This window comes from Lytechinus pictus, chromosome 2 (genome assembly GCF_037042905.1).
Source record: "Lytechinus pictus isolate F3 Inbred chromosome 2, Lp3.0, whole genome shotgun sequence".
NCBI classification, from domain to species: Eukaryota; Metazoa; Echinodermata; class Echinoidea; order Temnopleuroida; family Toxopneustidae; genus Lytechinus; species Lytechinus pictus.
The window spans coordinates 14,889,547-14,913,085 of record NC_087246.1 but is presented as its reverse complement, the minus strand read 5'-3'; the positions used below and the strand labels follow the sequence as shown (position 1 = coordinate 14,913,085).

The window sequence follows — 23,539 nt, the reverse complement described above, 5'->3', positions numbered from 1 at the left end:
GATCTTCAGTCTGAACATTTTTCAGCGTAGATTTCAAGATTTCACGAAGTTCAGTTTATGTAACTGTACCAGATCTAGATCCTCGATGATATACTGCAATTAAGCCTTGTTTTACAGACTTTCTCATGACATCAGTGTCTACTGCAAATACTGGAATTTCTCTTTAAAGAAAATTCAATATAAAATAAGACAGTCATGAATGTCTCACCAGTAAGAAATTCATAAAATATTTGCCACAAAATGGCATTGTGCTCGAAAACTTGTGAATCCAGACAAATTCTGTTTTGATCAAAATTAAATAAAGAAGCAATGTTACTCACCAGCTTGCTGCTGAAGATGGTTGATGTTGCCTTGATGTTGGGGAGGCTGAGAGTTTGATCCACCCTGCTGCTGCTGCTGTTGTTGTTGCTGCATCCCTCTGGCAAAGTTGCTCTGATGTTGCTGCTGTTGCTGCAACATCTGCTGTAGGTTGTGATGTCCCATGGCCCGATTCATATTCTGTCATAAAATCAAATAAAGGAGTACACTTTACATTCCATGACAACAAGCATTAAAACATACAGGGATAGGGTGAACAGATCACTAGTAATCTGTTTAAAAAGGTTTAAAAGGTTCTCTGACCAGGAATTCAAAACAAAGTGTTGATATTATGTTGGGTGGTCTCATGTGACACAAACCATACTTTGCAATATTGGAACGGATACTGACCTGGAACCTGTTTCATATAATGAATTTTGATTGTGGTAACCTTGCCATCATGGTAATTACAATGGAAACCATGTTTTTGCTTGGATGCTGTGCCATATACTATGGTACTTCCAATACTGGAAAAGTTAACATAATTTTAATCCTATATGAAACGAGCCCCTGTAGATTAAAATGCTATGACAGTACTTTTATCATGTTGGTGGCTTCCATATCACAAAGCCAATTTTGATAGGAATTTATTAGTGACCTGGGGGGCGGTATTCTGAGGTCATTTCATCTTTAAAATATTTTATTTTATCTCTTAAAATGAAATTGGTATTTTGAGATGACATTTTATCTCTCAGATAAAATTTTTAATTTTATCTTGCGTATAAATTTTATCTTGCGTATCTGATGATACGCAAAAGAGCAGTGGCTGCGTAGACATACCCATAGCGTATCTGGCCATTGCAACGCGGGTGATGTGCTTGCGCCCAAGTTAATTTGAAGAAAAAAATAAAATAAACTTAAAAGAGGGTCGGGGCTATTTTATCTCTGCGACGTTAATTTTGTCAATATTTCTAGGTGAATTAACTCCAAATGTTGGCATGAAAATTAAGAAAAATTATATATTCATTGAGAACAACACCTTAAAGTTATTCTTGTACAATCAGGAAGCATTTCATAAGACTTTTCTTGACTAATATTGTCGTTGAAATGATGCTTGAAAAGATGCGATATAGACTTCGAAAAAAAGATGAGAGTATTGCAATTTTTGTTAAAAAGAAATCTATGTAAAGACGCGCAAGCGTATAGTGCAAGCGTATTGAAGTCAATGAATTGACGCAATCTCACTTCTTCGCCACACCTCCTAGCGGAATGGATTTCCATTGGTTGAGTGATATGAGAGAGCTATAAAAGCGCGTTTCTAATTGGATATTGATAAAAAAATAAGTGTGTCTTACAGAGATAAAATGAAGATAAAATTGTTCTCAGAATACCAATTCGGAGAGATTTTAAGGGTATTTTATCTCACTGATTTTAACGGAGATAAAATATTTTATTTTATCTGAGATAAAATGGATCTCAGAATACCACCCCTGGATATTGGAATATGGTAGTGGTACCCTTTTTAAATTGAGACATGCCATGCAAGGAATGTTTTTTATGACCTCGAAATGGAACTGCTATAGCAGTAAACTTACACTCCACATTATCAAGATTGCTTAAGTGACATAGAGCAATCTTGATAATACAGGATATCACACTAACCTACAAGCTGAAATATGGTGGTGGTATTATTTTGATGTTAAGTGGTTTCACACCACAAAGACTTTCTTGACAACACAGGAAATGGCTCCATACTAACCTGTATATTGAACTGTGGTGGCGGTACCCCTCTCATGTTTGGTGGTACCATGCCAGGCATCATCATACCTCTCATGAGGTTGGCTTGCATGGCTGGTGGTAACATCATAGCAGGGTTCATTGGTAGGCGAGCTTGCTGTTGCTGCTGCTGCTACAAACGAAAACAAAGTGGTGTTACAAATCAAGAGTTCTAGAATAATGGAGGGTGCAGTTGACTACTGTACATACACATGATGTAATGTGACTATGATGTTTGTGAATAGAATCATAGTGCTGGGGGGTGTTTCACAAAGATTTAAGTATGACTTAGAGTCGCACTTAAATACCGAGTTGCGTACGGTATGAAAGGCTTGACCGCATTGGTCAGATCGTGCCATGAGGACGCGCACTACTGCGTATCTATCAATAAGATCGCGCGTTGCATATCATGTACGCGTCGGCATTTAAGTGCGACTTAAGTCATACTTAAATCTTTGTGAAACACCCCCTGGTCTACTAAACGAATTGTATGTAATCTGTGGTGATCCTAGACACAGATAGACTGACATGTACATAATAAGTTACATTATCAATTAATTGCTGATTCTGATGACTTAAATGAACTGATTATCAGAACATTAGATTTGAATTCTTGATCTGAAATCAAAAAGAAGATTCCACTTCTGTGAATGGAACAGTTAAAATAAACTAATTTAATGTTATGACATTGGGGTTTACATCTAATGTTTTATTATATTTCATTCAAATATTTGTTTTTCTTCATTTCTTTCGGGCAACCAAATTTCAATGTTAGCCAACCAACAAAAAAATAATTAGTGTGAAGCCTTGCAATGAGAGCAGGACGAACATTGCCCAGGACTGAAGGAATCTCACCTGCTGCTGTAGCTGTGGATTCTGCTGCTGAGCTGATGCCATACGATTCATTTGCAAACCATGGTGAGACTGAACATTGGGAGGGGTTGGTGGTTTAGCTACTCTCTCTCCCATTCTCTGCACCATCTCTAGCCTCTGCTGCTGGCCACCTAAACCTGGAGGCACCTGCCTTGCTTGCAGAAATGCCTGCTGCTGCTGTTGCTGCTGAAGGTGAGCTTGGCTGGGAATCTGGTTGGGCTGGGAGTGAGGGGCATGACTTGACTGAGAGTGAGGGACGTGGCCCTCGGGATGAAAGGCCTTCATTGGACCACTACTGCTACCCAGAATATGAGGGTTCTTTGTTATTTCAGATTGATCTGGGGCACTGTGGTTGGGTGGATGGGTGGGGGCATGTAGGTCTCTCCTACCATCCTGCTGGCTAGGACCATGGGGTTGGTGTGGACCCCTCAGCTGCTGCTGTTGCTGCTGCTGGGGAGTAGGTTGGGGTGGAATGGCTTTATCTCCATCCAGCTGCTTATTTATATCTCTCCCTTTCTCTCCTCCTCCATGGTTTGGAATGACTCCTAAATTCAAAAGCAAATAAGAGCATGAATCATTGTCCTTATTCCAGGTTATAGAAATAAATCTCACAGTTCTATGTTAGATTAATTTCATACAGATACAGCCAAAAGCTGCCATTCTATGGCATCTTACCTTGGTTTTCAGTGGTTGGTTCTTGCACAGATGAACCATCACCCTTGCCGACACCTTCCCCTGGTCTGCCCTGGGTAGCAGCCTTGGCTTCAGCTTTACTCTCATGCATTTTACGAATTACAGAGGTGGGCATGAAGGCAGCTGCTATCTTACTGGGTGTCTGCAGTATGATAAAGAAACATTGCAAGTTGTAAGAATACAGTGATATCTGCTTTCAAAATATTCTATGTAAAGACAACCATAATCACCATACCTCCCTCGTTCACAGACTAATCATGCCATCATCAATAGGTGGGTGCCACAGAGATCAGTATGCCTAAGTACAGTTCAACCTCTCTTATCTAGCCTCCCTTTATCTGGACTTCTCTATTATTGGGATACACACTTGCCAAGATTTTTTTTAATCCAATAATTACAAGGGGAAATTGGATTTCAACTCAACCTAAAATCAACTTTCCCACACAAACTCACATTCATTACATATAACATACAACCAAATGAAATGTTTATCAAAATGCCCTACCCAAATCACAGAAAGAACACGGACTGGACAGTTTTTCACCTTATCTTTACTTACCGTTTTTGGGGGGTTTTTTTAGTTGCTCATCTCTTTATATTCATCCATCCAGGTAAAGCTACAGTTATTTTGAACAAGAAGGATATCAATAGATACCAGGGCTTATACTTGACCTGATAAATACATTCATCAATGTAAATAAACATTCCACAGAAACTAACAGTGAGGCTCTGATAGATTGGTAATTGTTATACAGTGGTGTCACTCCACACAAAGAAAACAATGCAGTAGAAAAAAATAAGTAGCGATCATTCAAATCATACCCTCCGTCCTGGTGTTCCAGGGGGAGTGCCAGATGAAGGTCTTGGTGGCTGCTGCTGGTTCTGCTGTTGGTTAGCCTGTTGTGATGGTTGAGGCTGTGGGGTTACCCCAGGAGCCTGTGCAACACTGTGTGGTGGGCCAGAGTTCTGGGGACCTATGGTTTGTTGTGGTGGTTTCTGAGGCTGTTGAAGCTGCTGCTGTGGATTCCCTTGATTAGGTTGACCAACAGCTGGAGATTTAGCTCTGATAGTAAAGATGATATTGCAATTAATGGAATTTAATAGAACTTAGTTACATTTTTTTATCATTATATGGAAACACTAATCTTGTTATGTGGCTGTTCAATCACCATGTGAATGACTGATTATCATCATGGTGTTGCTGTTCTACAGGAAAAGACACCTTGAACTTGATATTTTTTCAAAGAGGTGCAGACCAGCCATTTTTTTCTTAACCCCCATGGGATATCATGTACTACCAGATAGCCAAAGATGAAAGATTTCTTGAAATCAGTGAAAGGGTTGAATGTCCTACCGAGCAGCTTCCTTGGCCTTGAACTTCTCCTTTTGTACCTCCAGTTGTTTCCTTATTAGAGCCTGTTGGAGGATACCCTGTGTGTGCTTAGCCAGCTCCTGGGGGGAAGGAATCCTTTGGGGTAGAAGGGGATTCACCGGCGAAGGTCCAGGAGGAGCAAGGGTGTTGGAGGAGCCAAGGAGAGGGGAGGTGGCCAGTCCAGCTGGTCCCAGGGTGGGAGGGGCAATGCCTCCAGGAAGGGGGCTGTGGGACTGGGAGCGGAGGGCTGCTGCTGCTGCTGCTGCTGGGCCAGTTGGCAAGGGAGACTGGCTGCCAGGGATTGCTGAGAAAGAGAAAAACATGTGATCCCAATTAACAGCCAATTTAAAGTCATATGTAACATTCTATTTGGAATATCAATACAAGAAAAACAGAGTATTTTTTCCTTTTCTAATCATCCTATAGCAACCTCTCTAAAAAAGGGGAAAAAAGAATGGCAGTGGTAAAAGAATTCAAAGCATGAACAGCTTTTATCATTTGATCAAATGGAAACACTATTCAAGTCCATTCAGAATATATCTATCCCTTAACAATTGAGATCAACCCTCTAAAAAAGGGGGAATTTTGTAGGCACCAAATCTGAAAATATAGGCAAATGATACTTAATGCATCTAAATTAACTGATGGTTTTTTATGATTTGGGCTTTTCTACATTTCTGTTCCAGTTCAGTTTCATTTTAGTTTCAGTCCAGTTTCAGTATAAATTATGTTTATCTTCAGTCAACATGACAACAAACATGTACATATTAAACAGAAATAGAATGTCAAGAGAAATATGTAAAAAAAAATTGTTGAAAATTACAAATACATATTACATATGAAAATGAGAGACTTATTTAAGTTTACAAGCTTTTAACTTAAATGCATCTTAGACTAAAACAGACAAAACTATGCTTTTACCTTAGATCCTTTATTTTCTGTAGTTGTGGCATGTAATCCAGCAAAAAGTGGGAGGAGTTCAAAGACTTACCGACAGGAGACTGCATGCGAGGCATTGACTGAAGCAGGGCCTGTGTGAGCATGTCCCTGGGAGAAGCAGCCCTGTTGATAGCAGAGGCTGCATTGCCAGGGGCTAATTGAGCTTCTTTATTTGCCTGGGCCATGAGGGCAGCTGCAAAGGGTGGGTTGGCCATGGCATGACGGAGGATGGTGAACACTGCCTCCTGGTTGGGTGGTACAGGACTAGCACGCTGTCTCTGCATTAGGGTAAAGAAAAAAAGGAATGTGTAAAAGAATCTTAATTTGTTGATGCAGTCATCTAACAGAATCCATTTCGAAAAATGAATAACAATTAAATAACCCCATCAATACTACCTCAAAGTGATTAGACATTCCAGCTGTTAAACAGTAGCTTCATCTAGTTATTATAGGCAAGATTCAATATGCGATGTAAATTCTGTGACACGCATATGCGGCAAAAATATTGTTATGCACTTGCACAAAATAAATAGAATATTAGAAATGAAAGTAATTATAAATGCACCCTAATATTCTTTTGCCCACCCTATGGCCTGTACGAATCTCTGAGGTTGCTGCACATATCTCTTGATTCTTCCTATGTGCCAGCGTATGTTAGCAGATGCTACTGTACCTGTATTACTCCTTGCCTTGAGCATCCACAGTATATTTGGCCATACAAAAGTGTCACAGAAGATGTGTCACTAAATCTAAAGCTGCCTTCTAACAGATTTTAGGAACTCCTTATCTGCTATGGTTCTAATGCTAATGAATAACTAGCACTTACAGCCAGTTGATGTTGCTGATGCACCTGATACTGTCTGATGAGAGCAGCCATCTGCTCTGGGTTCTGCCTCATCAATGCTTGCATCTGCTCCACGTTAGCTGGTAGACCCCTGGGAGGCATACTGGGGGCCTGGTGGCTTGCTTGTTGCTGCAACCCAAGGGGATGAGGAGCAGGACCGCTGGTAGGAGCGGTAGTGGTGGTGGTGGCAGGAGGGGCATGGTTCTTGAAGAGTGTAGCCATCACCTCCTGGTTGACGGGAGAAGGTCCACTGTAGAGTTGAGGGAAGAAAATTTTGACATGGGAGTGTTTGGGAAGCATTAGTCCTTGCCATCATCCATAGATATTTGTAATATAAATCTGAGTGTGCTTCACCCATGACATGTTATATCATCATTCGCAAATGATCTACAATCTACACATATATCATCTTAAAGGTAAAATATTCACAAGCATTTCATAAGTTACAAAAAAGTCTCCCTGGAACAAATATATCACATTACACAACACCACCATCATCATGCATACACAAACTGCATAAAATGCTGACTTATTCAGACAAACTCATGTACAGATGCAAAGAAATGGCAAGGCTCACCGATTATCTGGCAGGTTGAGAATAGGTCCTTCCCTGGGTGGTTGCTGTGCCCCTGGATGGGGCTGGGTGTGTCTTGCCATGAGACCTGGTGGTAATGGAGACACACCCCTCCCTGCCTGCTGCTGCTGCTGGCCCTGCATGTGCTGGTGTGCCAGAGGGTGATGGGGTGGCAGTTGCTGCTGAGCCTGGGGATGAGGTTGCCTAGCTTCCTGTGGATGCTCTGATGCCTTCATCATCATTGCAACCTTCTCCATGGCTGACGGGGCACTGGGGGCATGGCCATGGGTGTGGCCAGGAGGTGGTGATGCAGTGCGCTGAACAAGCCCTGGGTGAACTGGTTTGGGGGATGACGTTTGTTCTTCTCTTTTCTGAGTTGGATATTTGAAACAAGTCTATCATCATTCTAAATTCGAGATTGAAAGTTACATTTTAAACCAATCAATACATTGAATACTAGTGTTCAAAATATTTTTTTCTACCAAGTCTAAGATTCTAAACCTGAATTAATCAGGTCATATCAAACTTTAAATTCATTTACCCTCTAATCTCATGCCCTACATGTTTAAAAAATAACAAACAGGGGAGATATACTGGCTCAAAATTCTAGAAATTTTTTTGAAACGGTCTGAAAAAATGTAACAAAACTTGCTCTGGCAAGAGAATTTCCCCTCTTTTCCCCATTAATAGTCTCTTAATTTACAGTTCTGAATGCACACAGGTGAAAATATACACTGAAATGGTCCAGTGATTACCCAGTCGTTCTTATTGACAAGCAAGCACTTTCTCCAGGACATACATTGACACCATCACACAAATAGACTCAAATCAGCTCTAGTGACTTCCTATAGAGAAGAGCCACCTGACCAGTACTTTGGTTTGTCTCGATAAGTATACCCCATCAAAATGTGTATTACAATAACCTATCCACAAAAAACAAATGCTCATCATGGGCGGTCTCCACATGCAGGTTTTATGGCAATAATATTTCCTTATATTTTAATCATGTTCTCACATGACAATTAGTGCTATATATATTTCAATATTATCAACCTTATGCGATAATGAAAAAATATTGAATGTTTGAGAATGGTTTATGATCATACTGACATATTGCGGAAACAGGATATGACCAAAGTATTGTCGATTATGAAAGGTTAAACACTATTCATTGACCTTCCTGCTCCATGTAATTTTTCTCTTATTTCCTTTTCACAGCGCCTTGAGCACATAATCAGTGTGGATTTGGCGCTTTAGAAATACTCTATTTTATAATTATTTTTATTTAATACTGCTCTGTATTGCTTGAAACCAACTCAGAGCTTTTGTTGTATCCGAATGCCCACTTTTCCTGGACAAGCACCCATGAAACCTCACTTCCATTTCCCCCTTCCTTGCTCTCAACAAATTGCAGCTCATAATGGATATTCAGAGACAGCAATGTATCATGCTATCAGCTATATTTTGCTGGCGATAATCGACCAACATTGAAATCAAATATCGACCTTACCTCTGTACCAGCAAAACCTCCTCCTGCCTTCATACTAGCAATGAAGCTATTGAATGCTGACTGGTCACCGCCCTTTGGAGGTGAGCTAGCACGCCCCTGCTGACCTCCTGCTCCAAACAGCTGGTGAGGTAAGACTCCACCACTGACACCGCCAGGATGGGCCATGTTTGATGGGGTACTGGGTCCACTCCCCGAGTGGGCAGGGCTGCCCCCACCAGCTGGGCTCTGATTCAGGCTAGTCTTCTTCAGGTCTGCCTCGATCTCAGCCAAACTCTTAGCCTGGCCCCCAATTACTGTAAAACAATAGTAAGGAAGATATATAGTCATAGTTGCACTTTGTGTCCTATGGAAAAAAATGCTAAAATTTTGCTACTATCATTATTATCTTCATGAACAGTATTTAAAATGGCATTTATACATAAAACATTAAAAGGTACCTAGCTCCCCATGTATATATAAAATTCATCACCAACAAAAGCAACAGGTCTCGAGATAAAAATGATAACATTATATTAACACATAATATAGCCTGGGCTATTTAAAAACTGCGTAGCCCCGGGGGGTGGCAGGTGGCTTATTTGACCCCCCTCCCCCCGATCTCGGTTGTTGATGGCGCAAGTCTACATGCAGATACCCATTTTTTTCCTGTATTGTCCAACAGTTTATAGTAAAAATTACACCCTGCTCCTATGACCATTGATAGCATAGAATCTTTATAGGTAATACATACTATAGTGAGAAGCTCCCCCAGCTCGCATACCACCAGGATGGGCATGGTTAGGAGTACCAGAACCACTTCCAGAATGGGCAGGGCTGTTCCCCGACGAAGGGCTTTGGTTGACTGAGCTCTTCTTCATGTCTGCCTCGATCTCGGCTAAACTCTTTGCCTGTCCTGCCATCACTGTCAGTAAAATGCATGCATAAAAAAATGACTTGCAAAGTGAACATGACTATCAGTGTTCATATCCATGCAACAAGAATTCATACTACATGTATTTCTCCTTTCTGTGCACATTAAAAAAAGAAAATAATTCCTAATATAAAAGGAGTGTTTAAAGAGAGCTGTTCAGAATTATATGTGACCTTACAAACAACTGGAATATATCAAGCCCAATAGATCTCCAAAATCATTTTATTCATATCTGCAATTGTTGAATACTCATCAGCATATTTTCATTCTTATATTTGCCATAGATCACATGAGGTCATTTGAGTTTTTTTTTCCTTTCACTTCAGTCTTGCTTTCCAAAAATTGCAAAAAAAACTGTTGACTCATATTTGAAATAGGACACAAGAATGAACGAGCAATCAGTTAGATTAATGGCCTGCCATAGTAATACTCTTAGGCCCCCTCAAATGACTATACTAACATTTCTGCTTGACTACTGTTTTCCTGTAGTCCTCGTCACCATTCTTCTGTGGCTGTGGTTGGGGTATTGAGGGAGGATTAGATGCCTCATTGTGTTGCTTGTTCTTCTGCATCATGCCCAATAATGCCATCTGGGTGCTCATTGATACACCCTCAGCTGGTTTGATAGGGGTGAAGAGACGCTCCCCCATCATCACTGTGGGACTCGGTCTACCGATTAACTCTGTAATACAGATTGGAACAGAACAAATAAAATATTAAAGAGCAACTTTGCTAACATTTATCAAAGGACACTTAGAATAAAATCCCTGAAATTTTCTTCTTTTTTCTTTCACTTTTTCTGTATTTTCACCAAAGTATGATTCAATTGTGATTACTCATACTGATGTGATGAATAATGAATGACTTCACAAAATGGTGCCTAAATGAGCATGTGCCATGAAAATTCAACAGAAGATTTTGCTTTCATTAAATACTTCAACATAATTTCAATAGAAATGAAGCAGCAAGAATGTTCATAAGGCAAAGAATATCTAGATAAAAAAAACAATATATCTGTGATTAATGCAATTGCAAATCCCCTTATGAACAAACAACTGGATAATAACACCAACTTACGTTCAAGCCCAGAATGGTATAGCTCCAGTTCAGGATCATGGGGTGATGATCGACGGCTGTTACTACGGCTTGTACCGCTGCTATCAGTACGGGTTCTCTGGGTGTTGAAGAGATGGCTGAAGCGGCTCTTTCCCGAGACTGTCTCTCCTTCGTCTGGATTGGGTATCTGGGGCTGAAAATAATAGAAGGATATAATGAATCTACACACAGCAATGAAAGGGAAAAAACAAGGTTCATTTTACATAAACTTCCTGCATGAACTTAAACACACACACACACTACCTTTTCCCCAACAGCTACTTAATGACTAATCCCTTTGAGAAGGCAGTTTATACTATATCAGCTTGTTCCAATATTTTTCTGCTAGACTCTTTCTGAATTAAACTTGGACTTCCCACCGCCAAAACAAAAAATATATGACCATTTAGCAACAATAAAACAGATAAATCACTACAGATCTAAGCCATAGTTGGCTATCCATTGTGAACAAAAGTATTTTAAGAAAACGTATTTCAAGAGAAATACCAGCATGTTCTCCAGCTTGAAGAAATCATTGACATCAAAGTCCTTTCCTGAGGTAGCCCCACTGGTGTTGTTCCCACTTTCATGAGAGACTTCAGGTGAACTGGAACTGGCTGTCTCCATACTTCCATTCCTATCAGCAACAGACGGACCTGCAAAAAATAATGTCAAATTGGCAATCAAATCTGAAGGGCTGTCCTGGGGCTTGTTACACAAAGCTCATAGCTATGTGTCCCGAGAGCCTTTTCAAGTTTTATTCTGCCAATATTGTGGACCACATGTTTCTGCTTCACATTCTTTGGCAAAACATAAATTTGAAAATACAAATGTTTACCTCAGTCTACACGACAAAGTTAACAACAGGAAGGCATTCATTCAATGAAGTAAAGTTAATGGGTTGTTAGCACAAATATAAATTTGCCTCTCTCTAACCAGAGTAATTACAGGAAGGATTTTTTTTCAATGCAATGAAATCACAGGTTACTTAAAAGCATTATCATTATCATAATATGTCTCTTATATTTCACAGTGGACAAGCACAATTTTTATCCTTTCATCCCCATTTTCTGTGGCATAACAATTTGAAAGGCCAAAAAAGTTGGTTAAAACAGCTTAAGGTGCTTATGGTAGCTCACTATGTTCAAATCACACAATTAGACATCACTCCTCCACTTCCCAAAATAAATGGATCACATTCTCTCAAAATGATAACTTACGTCTGCCTTTAACCTCTGGTTCACTGCCACTGTCTTCTTCATGTTCATCAAACCCATGGAGAGCAATAGTATCTGATTGGCTGGTAGGACCCACTGTGAACCACTCAGGAGTCTCCTCATTACGACGACGGTAATCTAGGTACAGGATATACAGTAAACATCAGTAGATTCCCAAACACAAAATAGACCCCCAAAAAAATCCTCTTGATGTATAATAGTATGCTGGATCTGAGTTGACAATTTGAAGTGTTTACACTGAACTTCTCTCATAAAATTTCCATACATGTTCATTAGAATTGCCCGTATTTATGATCCATTACATTTATTTTGGATTAAATCATAGTGAAAGTGGCATACTTTGCACAATGAATGTTACATTCTATAAAAGCAAAAGCCCTCTTATTTCTCACAACAATTGAAACATATTCAACCTGCAAGTGTTAGATTCTATAAAATAGTAGCAAATCAATAACAAAATCATCTGAAATTCTATTTTGTATGATACTTGGAATAGCCCCATATCTTCCACTTACTTTGCCTATTATAATATCTATTGAAACCTTGGCGACCTCCTCCACCTCTATCCATATCACGGAAATCTCTATCTCTGTCCCTGTCTCGGTCAAAATCTCTGTCTCTGTTCCTGTTCCTGATCCATTCCCTGTCCATATCATGGTCCCGATCGCGGTCCCGGTCTCGATCACGATCCCTGTCGCGCAGAATCTCTCGATCGCTGCTATCCACAGGAGGACGATTCCTTGTGATGATGCGCCCAGTTCCTGGCCGGGTGATGGTGCGTATAGGACGATCGTGGTCTTTGCCCTCTGTGGGGCTGTGGTTGTGATGTCGTTCGGAGGCATGCCCAGGGGGCTGGAATGCCATCTGACATCCGAGACCGAAGCTTCTGCGCTGGGGACTGAGAACAATACCATCTTTCTCATCAAGAATCCTCTCCTTGGCATCTAATACATCACAATGAAAATATCCACAGTATTGTATTGGTGTCACAACATACGCTCCTGCGACATTTACTCTGGTCTAAATATCTCAATGGCACAGAGTTTGAGTTAGGATTGTAATAATTTTAGTTCAGAATAATGTAAAGATTAGAATTATGGTATATTTAGTTTTGGAGGTTGGGTTTTTATTTGGCTTAACGTGCAGTTTTTCCATTGGAGCAATTGTCACCAGAGCAAATCTCATGGAACCATTTTATTATACAGTGCGCATCAATAAAAAGGTTAAACTATGAAAAAGTCCTAGGAATTTAAATATATACAACATGGGGATAATTGTTTCACACATATTCTTGGGATTGGGTCTCATCTATCAAATGAAAGTAAAAGTTTTGACAGAATGTTACACTTGAGTGAGCACTGTCCATTTATTGTAAGGCTCACAGAAATCACTTTGCACAGAAAACAAACTGAATATGTGGTACATTTCTCATACATTTCTTTTTCATTTTTTAGCAAAATGAAGTAAAACAGATGAATCTAAACATTTTGTACCCCAGGTTAACATTTGAACCCTAGTAAGTATCACCTTAACCATTTTGTGCCAGCTGAATCTGAGGATATAACTGAATGTAAAAAAAATTATTTCAGACATCTCCAACATTCTTTCACTAAGTTATATCATTTAAAGTGAATCCATAGAATTATATAATCAAGGCAACTAAAAAGTCTTATCTATGCAGAATCCTACTATGACATGTCTTACACAGTGCTTTTCCTGCATTGCCCACTGTTTAATCTATGATGAAATATGAGGATTAGCACTGAAAAGAATATCGGGTGAAGGCATGGCTCTGATTCTTGTTGAGAAGTGCCTAACTTCTCATATATGTACACGCACCTGAGTACTTCTTGCGAAGTGGTTCCTTAGGCTCATAGAGGTTTAATGGTGAAGGACCTCTTGATCTTCGACCAGAGAAAGATGCATGCCACAGTTCCGGTTCCCATATCCCTTTCTCACTGTGATTTGAATAAGAAAAATCAATAGCCCATGTTAGTAATAAATTAATTTTACGCATCTAGAAGTTAGAAAATTTATAAATCAATGTATTCCTACTGACTGTACAAGCATGTACTCTGAAATAAAAATGTCTTTCATCTACTCAACATATTCATTAATAATTCTAAGGAGATTTCATCAGAGATTGGGTGGTCCTTTTCAGGACCAACACTTGCCCAAGAAAGATACAAGGTGTATCGTGAAACCTACTACACTATTCTTCTTCGCCATGGAAACCTTCAGAAGTTACGAGATTAAAAAAATTGATTTACATGCACATCGGTGGCCATATGCAACTGTGGAAAAAAGATTGGCACTTTGGACTTGGTGAAATACATTAAAACTAAATCCACATCAACAATTCTACCTAAAGTTTATGATTGCGTTGAGTGATGTGGCCTATGGAGTCATACATGAATATGTCTTAGTGCTGGCATAATGCTGCTGAACCCTAAGTATCCTCCCACAATCTACACTAGGGATTGTAATATTAGTATGATGGCAACATCAACATGATACTCTCTGTATAAGTACAAATTAGTTGATACTGCGCAGGATTCACAAATTAAAGTATATAACTTTTCCATATAAACACTAACAGTGGAATCTGTTAATACCAAGTTCCCAATGCCGTGCGATCCGTGACAAACACCATGATTGGCCCTTCGTAACTGATCGCGAAAATATTTGAACCATTCAAATATTTTACGATCAATACGGCTGCCATGACTGTTTTGATACGATCACTACCATTACTCCATGAGTAAGACCACCGTTTCAATTGTAGCGCAAATCGTTACAGTGGAAACTAGATATTACAAAATTAATAGTGATCGCTCCTAAATATGTTGTCTGAAATAAATCATTTTTAATAGTCTAATTTTCATGTCTGAGGGTTAATTCTGTGCGAATGTTGTGTTTTGTTTTTTGTTTTCATTAAAGAGAGCCTAACTGGTTGCACCATGTTTCATTCTCAGTACATTTTCATTGTAATTTTTATTCTTGGAATCATCCATCAAGAGATAAAAATTATTTGTTACATTTATGTTCAAAACCATGGAAGTCTTCATGTGGAACTACATATTGTAGTCCCACATGAAGGCATTTATGGTGTTTGGCCAAGTGTAAAGTCATAAAATGATCTTTCAGAGTCAAAAGAGGTAAACATTCCTTCTTTCTTTTTTTAGTTTTCAACTAAATGAAAACGATCTCCAGATAATACAGAAAAATAGTTTTCAAAATAGGTAAACGTGTATGCTTTGAACACTCATTTGGACAGCATCTAAATATTTTGACCCAGCCCTAATTGGGCCAGTGTTTGTTAAAATATTGGAGAGGTGATGAGAAGTTATTTCTAAAGAAGAATTCTGCTTAGGGCTTATCAGAGCATAATCGCTCGTTATTCCCGTGTATTTTTTTGCTGCCACAAGATACTATCAAAGAAACTCCGAGCATTGGAACTTTAAGGGGATAAACAGGCAATCTTTTTAAAAAAATAATCAAATAAAGAAGAGATTTCTCCTAAAACTTACTCGCAAAATTCACTGAGCAGACAAGCAGGCTTCTTCCTTGATGCAGGAGTGTTACGAAGGTCCCATAATTCATCCTGAGAATCAAACACAAAGTTAATATCAATTCAATGTTGACATTAATACTATTAAGTTAAATGAACTTTTGTATTTGTTTCCAATGTTAGGATGAGAGTAATGGGAAACTCAACAAAATCAGTGACATGTGTGCTGTTTCATACAGAGGTCCTTGAAGTTAAACTTAACTTTAGAAGCAAATAACATTGGCTAAGGAAAGTAATATTTGTGATCATATTCAAATGCAAATGATCATGCATTCATCTGTGCTGGCGGTATATTATTTCATTTCATTTGCCTTGCTGACTATTTTGGGAAGATGCATAATTTATATTTCTTCTTAGAGAGCAGAAAGCTCATTCTTAAAAAATGTATAAAACTGATTTTAATTTTGCTAGCATCTACATGTAAAACCAATTTTAAACATTTCCTGACCAATGGTGCATTCATCTGTGATGTTGGTGACTTCTATTCCATTTCATTTGCCTTCCCGGCTATTTTGGTAAGAAACATCACTTCTTCTCTGAGAATAGCCTTTTCTTAAAATTATAAAATTGATTCTAAATCTCTGGCACCTTAAAACATTTTTAAAACATGTCCCCAGCAAAAAATTCCCCTGAAACCCTTGAGATAAACAACAAGGACAAGTTCTGATATCTATGACCAATACCAGTTTACTATTAGAGTGCGCTGTCCATCATCCAAAGCGATCCACTACAGGGTTATTTTGCAAATAGACATGAAATTTTATCATAATAAGATAACTTAGCGAGCTGTTTTTTTTTTTAAAGACATAACCATCCCTCATGCATGGAAAAGGAAAATGATACAAAAAACTATAAACAATAGAGCACCATGTATCACCAACGGTAAAATTCAAATTAATCATAGTGCACAATGGATGAAAAGATTTTAACAGTTGATGTACTTTTGTTAAGATTGAAGTTTTAGATGGTACTCTATTATAACTCACATTATTGAACATTCACCAAATGTCAATTCTAGAAAGCATGTCTGACCCCTACATGTATATGTGGGGCCTTCCTGAAAAGGAAGGGGAGGAGTGGGTCAGATTTAAAAAAAAAAAAAAAAGCTTAGAGTTTTATTGAATTGACACAAGCTATAATAAACATAAATATTTACCCCAGTGTAGCGCCACTTGATCTTTTTATGACCTTCTGAAGACTTGCTATCATCTTTCATGGTTCCACCAGGTTCCTCCTCTTTCCCTCCTCCTCCTTCTCCTCCTCCTCCTCCACCACCTCCTCCTTCTTCTTCTTTCTCATTTGTCATCCTCTCAACCTATACAACAAAACATAAAGAAATTGATAATAACCACATGTAATAATTGAAGGAAATCTTGAAGTTGTTTTTTAAATATCTGCTATTGCAATTATTACATCATTATAATGAACAGATTGGACGCCATGAATCACAGTAATCTACTGGTATATAAGAAATTAAAAATTGAATAGAACTCTGCACAGATCGTGGGACACAAATTAATCGGCTTTTACTTCACTGATTACATTATTGTGCATTAATTGAAAGTTAAAAGGTAACTGCTTTATTCAGTTACCAAGTTATTTGATACAAATCCATTATCTGGAATTCTAGAAAAAAGTTCAAACCTTCAATTTTGTTACTATTAAAGGTCAAGTCCACCCTAGAAAAATGTTGATTTGAATAAATAGAGAAAAATAAAATAAGCAAAACATTGACAATTTTATCAAAATCAGATGTAAAATAAGGAAGTTATGACAATATGAAGGTCCCATGAAATACAGCAAAGATGCTGATTTATTTGTTAGCTTAGTGGTTACTAATTACGATTCCATCAAAATTTTACCCGAAAAACATTCCACATCAGGTTCAAAGGCAATTTTATATTAAAAATTGAGCCAAATTCGCCCCACCCACAAAAATTCAGCCTGATTGGGTTTCGTATATCACGTGACCATTTATGACGTCAGGGAAGGAAGCTGCTGAGTGTTTTTGAAGTTTGGAGCATGAAGTGCCTATTGTGGTTGCATGTGTGGATTCAAAGTAAATAAATTGAACTGCTGGAATAATATTCAGAACCTGAATCTTCAAAGTCTGAAGAATCAGATGCAGCTGATGACGATGCTGCAGCCATGATAAAAACCTCGTAAAAATAAAAACCTAGACGGCACTGAATTTATCTCTTTTATGTGAAAATCAAAGTGAATACTTGGAGCTGCATGTTTTTTCAAGCCTTCACATCATAATTTGCTACCTGCATTTTATGCATGCTGTTTATTTTTAGGGGAGCAAGGATAACTCTACAGTGCATTTCAGAAAAAAGGTAATCCAAACCTAGAGGGCTGGTATTCAAATTATACTTAATTTTGTGAAATTATTCTGCATGGATGTGAAAGAGAAACTCATCAGCTTTCCGAATACCCTATTTGTACCGTTTGTGCCATGCATGACCAAATTAAGTAATGTTGAAGACAACAGGTGCAAATGCCACTTTTTCGAAGTTTTGGAAAAACTTGATGAAAGGGCAGATGCTGATGTGAATACTTTCAACGATGTTAGCAAAAATCTTTATTGGACTTTTTCTTCTAAAGGTGTGTGAGTGGACAAATGTACTTTCAAATGATTAACATGGAGATCGTACATGTACCACAGTCGTTGGACCAACATTTTGAGAGGCAGGTTTGAGGAGTGTACCTGCATCTTTGGTGGATTCAGGACTAGCAGGAGGACTCCTGTCCTTCAATCCAACATTGTTTGAGATAGACTCCAAGAACTCTTTAGACATCAAGTTGTTGCCCTTAACCATAATGTAGAATGGCCACAAAGATCCCCTGACCTCGCACCCTGTGATTATTTCTTTTGGAGACACTTAAAAACAAGGTACTTGTAATTCCTCCTCACGATCTTGATGATTTGCAGGGCCAAATTCGACATGAGGTGCATGCTATTTGTGCAATGATCTGGCAATGGTAAGACGAGCTGTGAGCTGTCCAAGATATCCTTAATTCCTCCACGATACCGGTTTTGTGTGCAAAGGAGAAGACATGTTGAAGGTGTGGATGAATAAGACATTAATCTTTCAATCATTATTTCAGAGGAATGCCTTCACTGTTCTTTCCAAAAATTACTCTACATTTTATTCTATCAAGCGCACATTTTAGCCACTTTACCAAAACTTGGAAAAAGTGGTACCTTCACCTGTTATCTTCAACATCAATTAATTTGGTCATGCATGGCGCAAATGGTACAAATAGGGTATCAATGGAAAGCTGACAAGTTTCTCTTTCATATCCATACAAAACTATTTCACAAAATTAAATATGATCTGAATATCAGCCCTCTAGATTTGGATTATTTTTTTCTGAAATGCACTTTATAGTAGAGTTTTTTAAAGATATTTTACCCCATAAACAAACAAGGTTTATTAAAGTAATTCAGAAAAGTAAAACTTCGCAATGCTAAATTATCAATTGGCTAAATTATCAACATTCCCATAGATTACAAAAAACATAACCATTAGCAGAGTGTCAGTAAACAAATGTAACCACATTTGCAGCATAGGCCACTGCTTGTGATTGTCATCATATCATATTCTTACAATCTGTAAATGGCAATTTTCTGTTAGATCGAATAAAAATTGGTCAAACTTCATCTGATACCAAAGGGATGGTCCAGGCTGGAAATATTTATACATGTATCTCAATAAATAGAGTAAAATTCGCAAAGCAAAATGCTGAAAATTTGATCAAAATCGGATAACAAAGTTATTGAATTTTAAAGATTTTCATTATTCCATGTCATTTTTACCAAACTTTGCAGTTACTTCAGCACCTAAATATTCCAAGTTGTGCAAAAGATAACATGGGTTAATGTGTTTGATTTCTTGCATCGAGCTTTGAAGATCACCCATTTGAGAGGTCTCAAGAAATACACAATGAAAATAAATGTGCATTTTTAGACCCCATGAGATCACAACGCTGAGTTTATACTTTATACATGTACCTCTATTACTCAGCCAAAATCCATCTAATTTTAACCAAATATTGCATTTACATGTAGTTGACAATTAATCCACTCATATTGCTATTGGTTTGCTCTTTAAAGAGTAGCAGGACCTTCAATTTTGAAAATAAGGTGTGAAAGACGAAAAACATATCTAAAAAAATGAAATTTATAAAATTTAAGAAGTACAATAAATGCTACATTTTAGTAAAAAAAATTGGGGTTCATGTGCTTGTTTACAAACTATCAGCACTTTTGTGGGAGCAAATGTGCTTTTAAAAACACATCCAAAGGCATGTACATGTATCTACACAAAGGATAATTCTTCACCACTATCCCATAAACTTGAGGTCATATTTGTCATACTTTGTAGCACTGCAGTGCAGAGTAAAGTATTCTGAAGAGGTAAAAGTAGAGGCATTTACTTAGAATTTGGTCCATAGATTATTTTCAGCTATTATAACTTTGTAAAATAAGACACCAAAAGTTGCTGTTAGAATGCCGATGACTGGGAAAATCAGCTGATACCTGTAGCCCCTTTACACTACTGTGCACTTATTGTGACGTCAACGCGCATGGCGTAAAATATGCAGATAGGGATGCACACAAAAATAACTGGGAAATGTCCTGAAATATATATTTTTTTAGATGAGTTCATGGGGGGAGATTAAGATAATTGATGAAGATGAGGACAATAATGAAAAATGAAAAGATGAAGCAGATGATGAGGATGGAGATGGGTATGCTGAAGGATATGATCAGAGATAAAATTACACGAGGGCTCGGGCGAATTTGCCCTCAAAATGCCTAGTACAGAGCCCTGGAAAACTAAAAAAGAGCCTCTAAAATTCGCATCCATGTAGGGTCCAATGTAAACTTTAATACAATGTGGTAAATTCGGTCTGGTGAGCTCATAAACAGCCACAGGAAAAAAAAAATTTTAATTTTTTCCCTGGATATGATGTGGATGATACTGATAACATTGATAATGGTAATATGAGATGGAGATGGAATTGAGGAAAGTGATCGATAAAAGATTACCTACTATTATGAATGATGATGGCATGACAATGTTTTACAAACTGCATCTACATTATGCTTTCACACAATTGGTTTGTAAAAAAAATATTCATATTCAGCGTCTTGATCCACAATGCAGTTTTGCAACATGTACATTAGTTGATACTGTACACAGATGTGGACGTGGTTCTGGTCACTCATCCTACAAACGAGGTTATAATATATAACCTCGTTCTCGGGTGTATACACTAGCATGGCCAAAAAAAGCATCAACTATTTTCCTCCCCTTCCCTCACCCAAACATCATGACCTTATCGAACTAGATCAAGTGTGATACTTGACATAAATTTATATAACAAATTATGATCTAATTGCTGAAAATAATATGAAAAATGACTAAAAACTCACCGATTTTTCCACCTCCGGTGACCGTCACTACTCTTGGTTCGTTCAACGGTGTTTGATCGTGACAAATCGAAAAAGAAAAAAATATCACGAAGCCATAGAGGTTCATCCACCCGGATGGATGAAACACTACTCGTGATGCATTCTGGTAAATATGTCTCGATAGCCTCGACAGATTGGCAATTTTGTTTCGTCTAGATAAACATGTTTAAAGAATAAAAAAGTCCAAAACCTCCAAATGGCTATTTTGGGGGCTTATCTATAATATTTCTAGTACTGTATCCAGAGCATCATTTGTCTGTTTTCCTCTTCCCTTACCCTTTTTTTCTTTTTTCTTCTGAGCGTAAATGAATCCTTTTGATTTTTTATTTCTTACTTTTTTCTCAGTCTTTGTTCTTTGTTTCTTTTTTTCTTTATTTCTTAAGGAGAACTCTCCCCTCCTCCTGAAATTTAAGGGGTATTGAATGTGTACCCCCCCCCCTCCGCCGCCTGTGACAACAATAATTCTTGTGTAAAAAAAAAAAAATAGTGAACAAAATATTGAGTGTCAGGCAGTGGCGTACCCAAGATTTTCCAAAGGGGGGGGGGGCAAATTCGTCCGCCAAAAAATTTGAAAAGAAAAAAAAAAAAAAAGGTCTTCAAGTTCAAAAGAGGGGGCCACTTGTGGCTCTTCAGGGATCAGTTGTGACTCGTCAGGGGGGCAGGGGTACGTCCCTTGCATGAGTTGTGACTCGTCAGGAGGTGCAGTCTGCCCCCCCTGCCCCTTAGGTACGTTAGTGGTGTCAGGTGAGAAAAAGACTACAGTCCCCGGATCACGGAGCTTCCTATTATTATGCTTCACCGGAAACAGGTAGGAGCTTATTGTAACCAGCTCTGTGGTCGCCACTGTTCAGTGGCTAGCTTTCTTTTATTCAGCACAAGAGGGCGTGCTGACATACTTACGTAGGAGACTATGGACCAGACGAGAATAAGGAAAAATTACCTTATGATTTTACCCGATTTAGAAACAAATCTTCAAATGAAGGACGATATTTGACTCATTGGGCATTGGAATCCTGTTTAAATAGAACCAAAATCTGCGTTTGGGTCAACACAAGAATTGGTAAGTCAGACTCTTTTACTTCGCGCGTTCCTACATAGAAATGACAGTGTTAGCAGCACTGGTCTCAGATCAGTCACACCCCGTACATTTTCCTGTATGGCGAATGGTCGGGGTGAACCAGTGGTTCTGGTGAACTACATCAATTGTCGATCTTATCTGTTTTGCAAACCTTATTAAGACAAGGCCCTGTGTCAGTCAGTGTCACATTGTTCCATGATGACCATGCAAGCCCTGTAATATGCCTGTGGGTGAGTTTCAGGAAATAACCGCAACATACCCGTAGGCCGTAACAAAATTTTCAAAACTTTTCTGCAGGCAATCAGACTTGCGTGCGCTTCTGCAGGCAACTGCATGCGAGATACGAGATAGTCACATTGAATGGAAAAATGTCAAGGTCAATGACAATTTGACAGGGCCTTTTCCCGATCCTGGCAAATGTGGAACAAACGCCAAATTAACTTTTAATTAATAAGTACTTTCAATCGTATATAGCGTATTGTAACATTGGCTTCAAATTTTTCATTTCAAATTAACATTTTAGCATCCCCCCCCCCCCTCAGACTTTTTTAATTTCAAAACTTCAGCCTAACAATCAACTCCCAATGTCAATGAACAATGACTCCACAACTTGAAGTTGAACTTGTCTTGTCTTCACCATCACAATCATCACATATCATCAGACAAAAAACTCAATTTCAAGACTAAATGTCTAAAATTAAAGATCTTAATCTTATTCTTAATCTCGTTCCTAACCATTCGAAATTTTCGAAGTGGCAATGGATTGGTTAGACTTAGATTTAGAATCTTGTTGACTTCAACATTTTTAAATGGACACGTCGCCTCAGACTCAGAGTCAGAGTCGACCGTCACCACGGCAAGAAGCACGGCAATAGCCAGTCTCTATTTAGCACAGTATACAGTCGCTGGCATGTAAGCAAGCACACGTACACAACGCATTTCATCGCACATTCAAACATGTGTATAGTAAGTAGCCTATGCATTTACCAGTCTTTACCTGCCCGTCTGTCAGCCTGGCTCGGCTCGGGTACCTTCTCTCAAAACTTGACTGGTTCTTCGCTCAGCACAGCCCCGCTACAGAAGAGAAGATGTAAGAAAAAAAGTGCAAACTGTACACTTTTCAAAATATCCAAAGAATACTATGACAGCAGAACATAAGGACATATGCGAAAGGTCAACTGTGTGAAAAACGGCGACGGTACGGAGCTCACACACAAAACAATGTTCGGACAAAATTCAGAAGCATTTAAACGAATACCCGGATGTAAACAACGTCGCAAGCGC

The 23,539-nt window shown here is 38.5% G+C and overlaps 1 protein-coding gene across 4 annotated transcripts in view; it reads right to left on the bottom strand.

The window, feature by feature from the left end:
* LOC129254753 (trithorax group protein osa-like) overlaps window positions 1–23,539 on the bottom strand; it is a 29,428-nt gene extending 5,889 nt beyond the window's left edge. Inside the window, exons 1-20 of one of the 4 annotated variants that reach the window (XM_064110515.1) lie at window positions 23,243–23,539; window positions 16,849–17,007; window positions 15,652–15,725; window positions 13,961–14,079; window positions 12,637–13,065; window positions 12,104–12,238; window positions 11,391–11,539; window positions 10,866–11,037; window positions 10,249–10,470; window positions 9,609–9,779; window positions 8,879–9,171; window positions 7,372–7,739; window positions 6,777–7,044; window positions 6,003–6,228; window positions 4,994–5,315; window positions 4,462–4,702; window positions 3,622–3,781; window positions 2,929–3,491; window positions 2,057–2,206; window positions 321–498 (exon numbers count right to left, since the gene is read on the bottom strand). In XM_064110515.1, the coding sequence (XP_063966585.1) occupies window positions 321–498; window positions 2,057–2,206; window positions 2,929–3,491; window positions 3,622–3,781; window positions 4,462–4,702; window positions 4,994–5,315; window positions 6,003–6,228; window positions 6,777–7,044; window positions 7,372–7,739; window positions 8,879–9,171; window positions 9,609–9,779; window positions 10,249–10,470; window positions 10,866–11,037; window positions 11,391–11,539; window positions 12,104–12,238; window positions 12,637–13,065; window positions 13,961–14,079; window positions 15,652–15,725; window positions 16,849–16,998 (4,390 nt within the window). In that variant the 5' untranslated portion in view covers window positions 16,999–17,007; window positions 23,243–23,539. The remainder of the gene's footprint in view (window positions 1–320; window positions 499–2,056; window positions 2,207–2,928; window positions 3,492–3,621; window positions 3,782–4,461; window positions 4,703–4,993; window positions 5,316–6,002; window positions 6,229–6,776; window positions 7,045–7,371; window positions 7,740–8,878; window positions 9,172–9,608; window positions 9,780–10,248; window positions 10,471–10,865; window positions 11,038–11,390; window positions 11,540–12,103; window positions 12,239–12,636; window positions 13,066–13,960; window positions 14,080–15,651; window positions 15,726–16,848; window positions 17,008–23,242) is intronic. The other 3 variants (XM_064110512.1, XM_064110521.1, XM_064110525.1) reach the window with 3 other exon arrangements.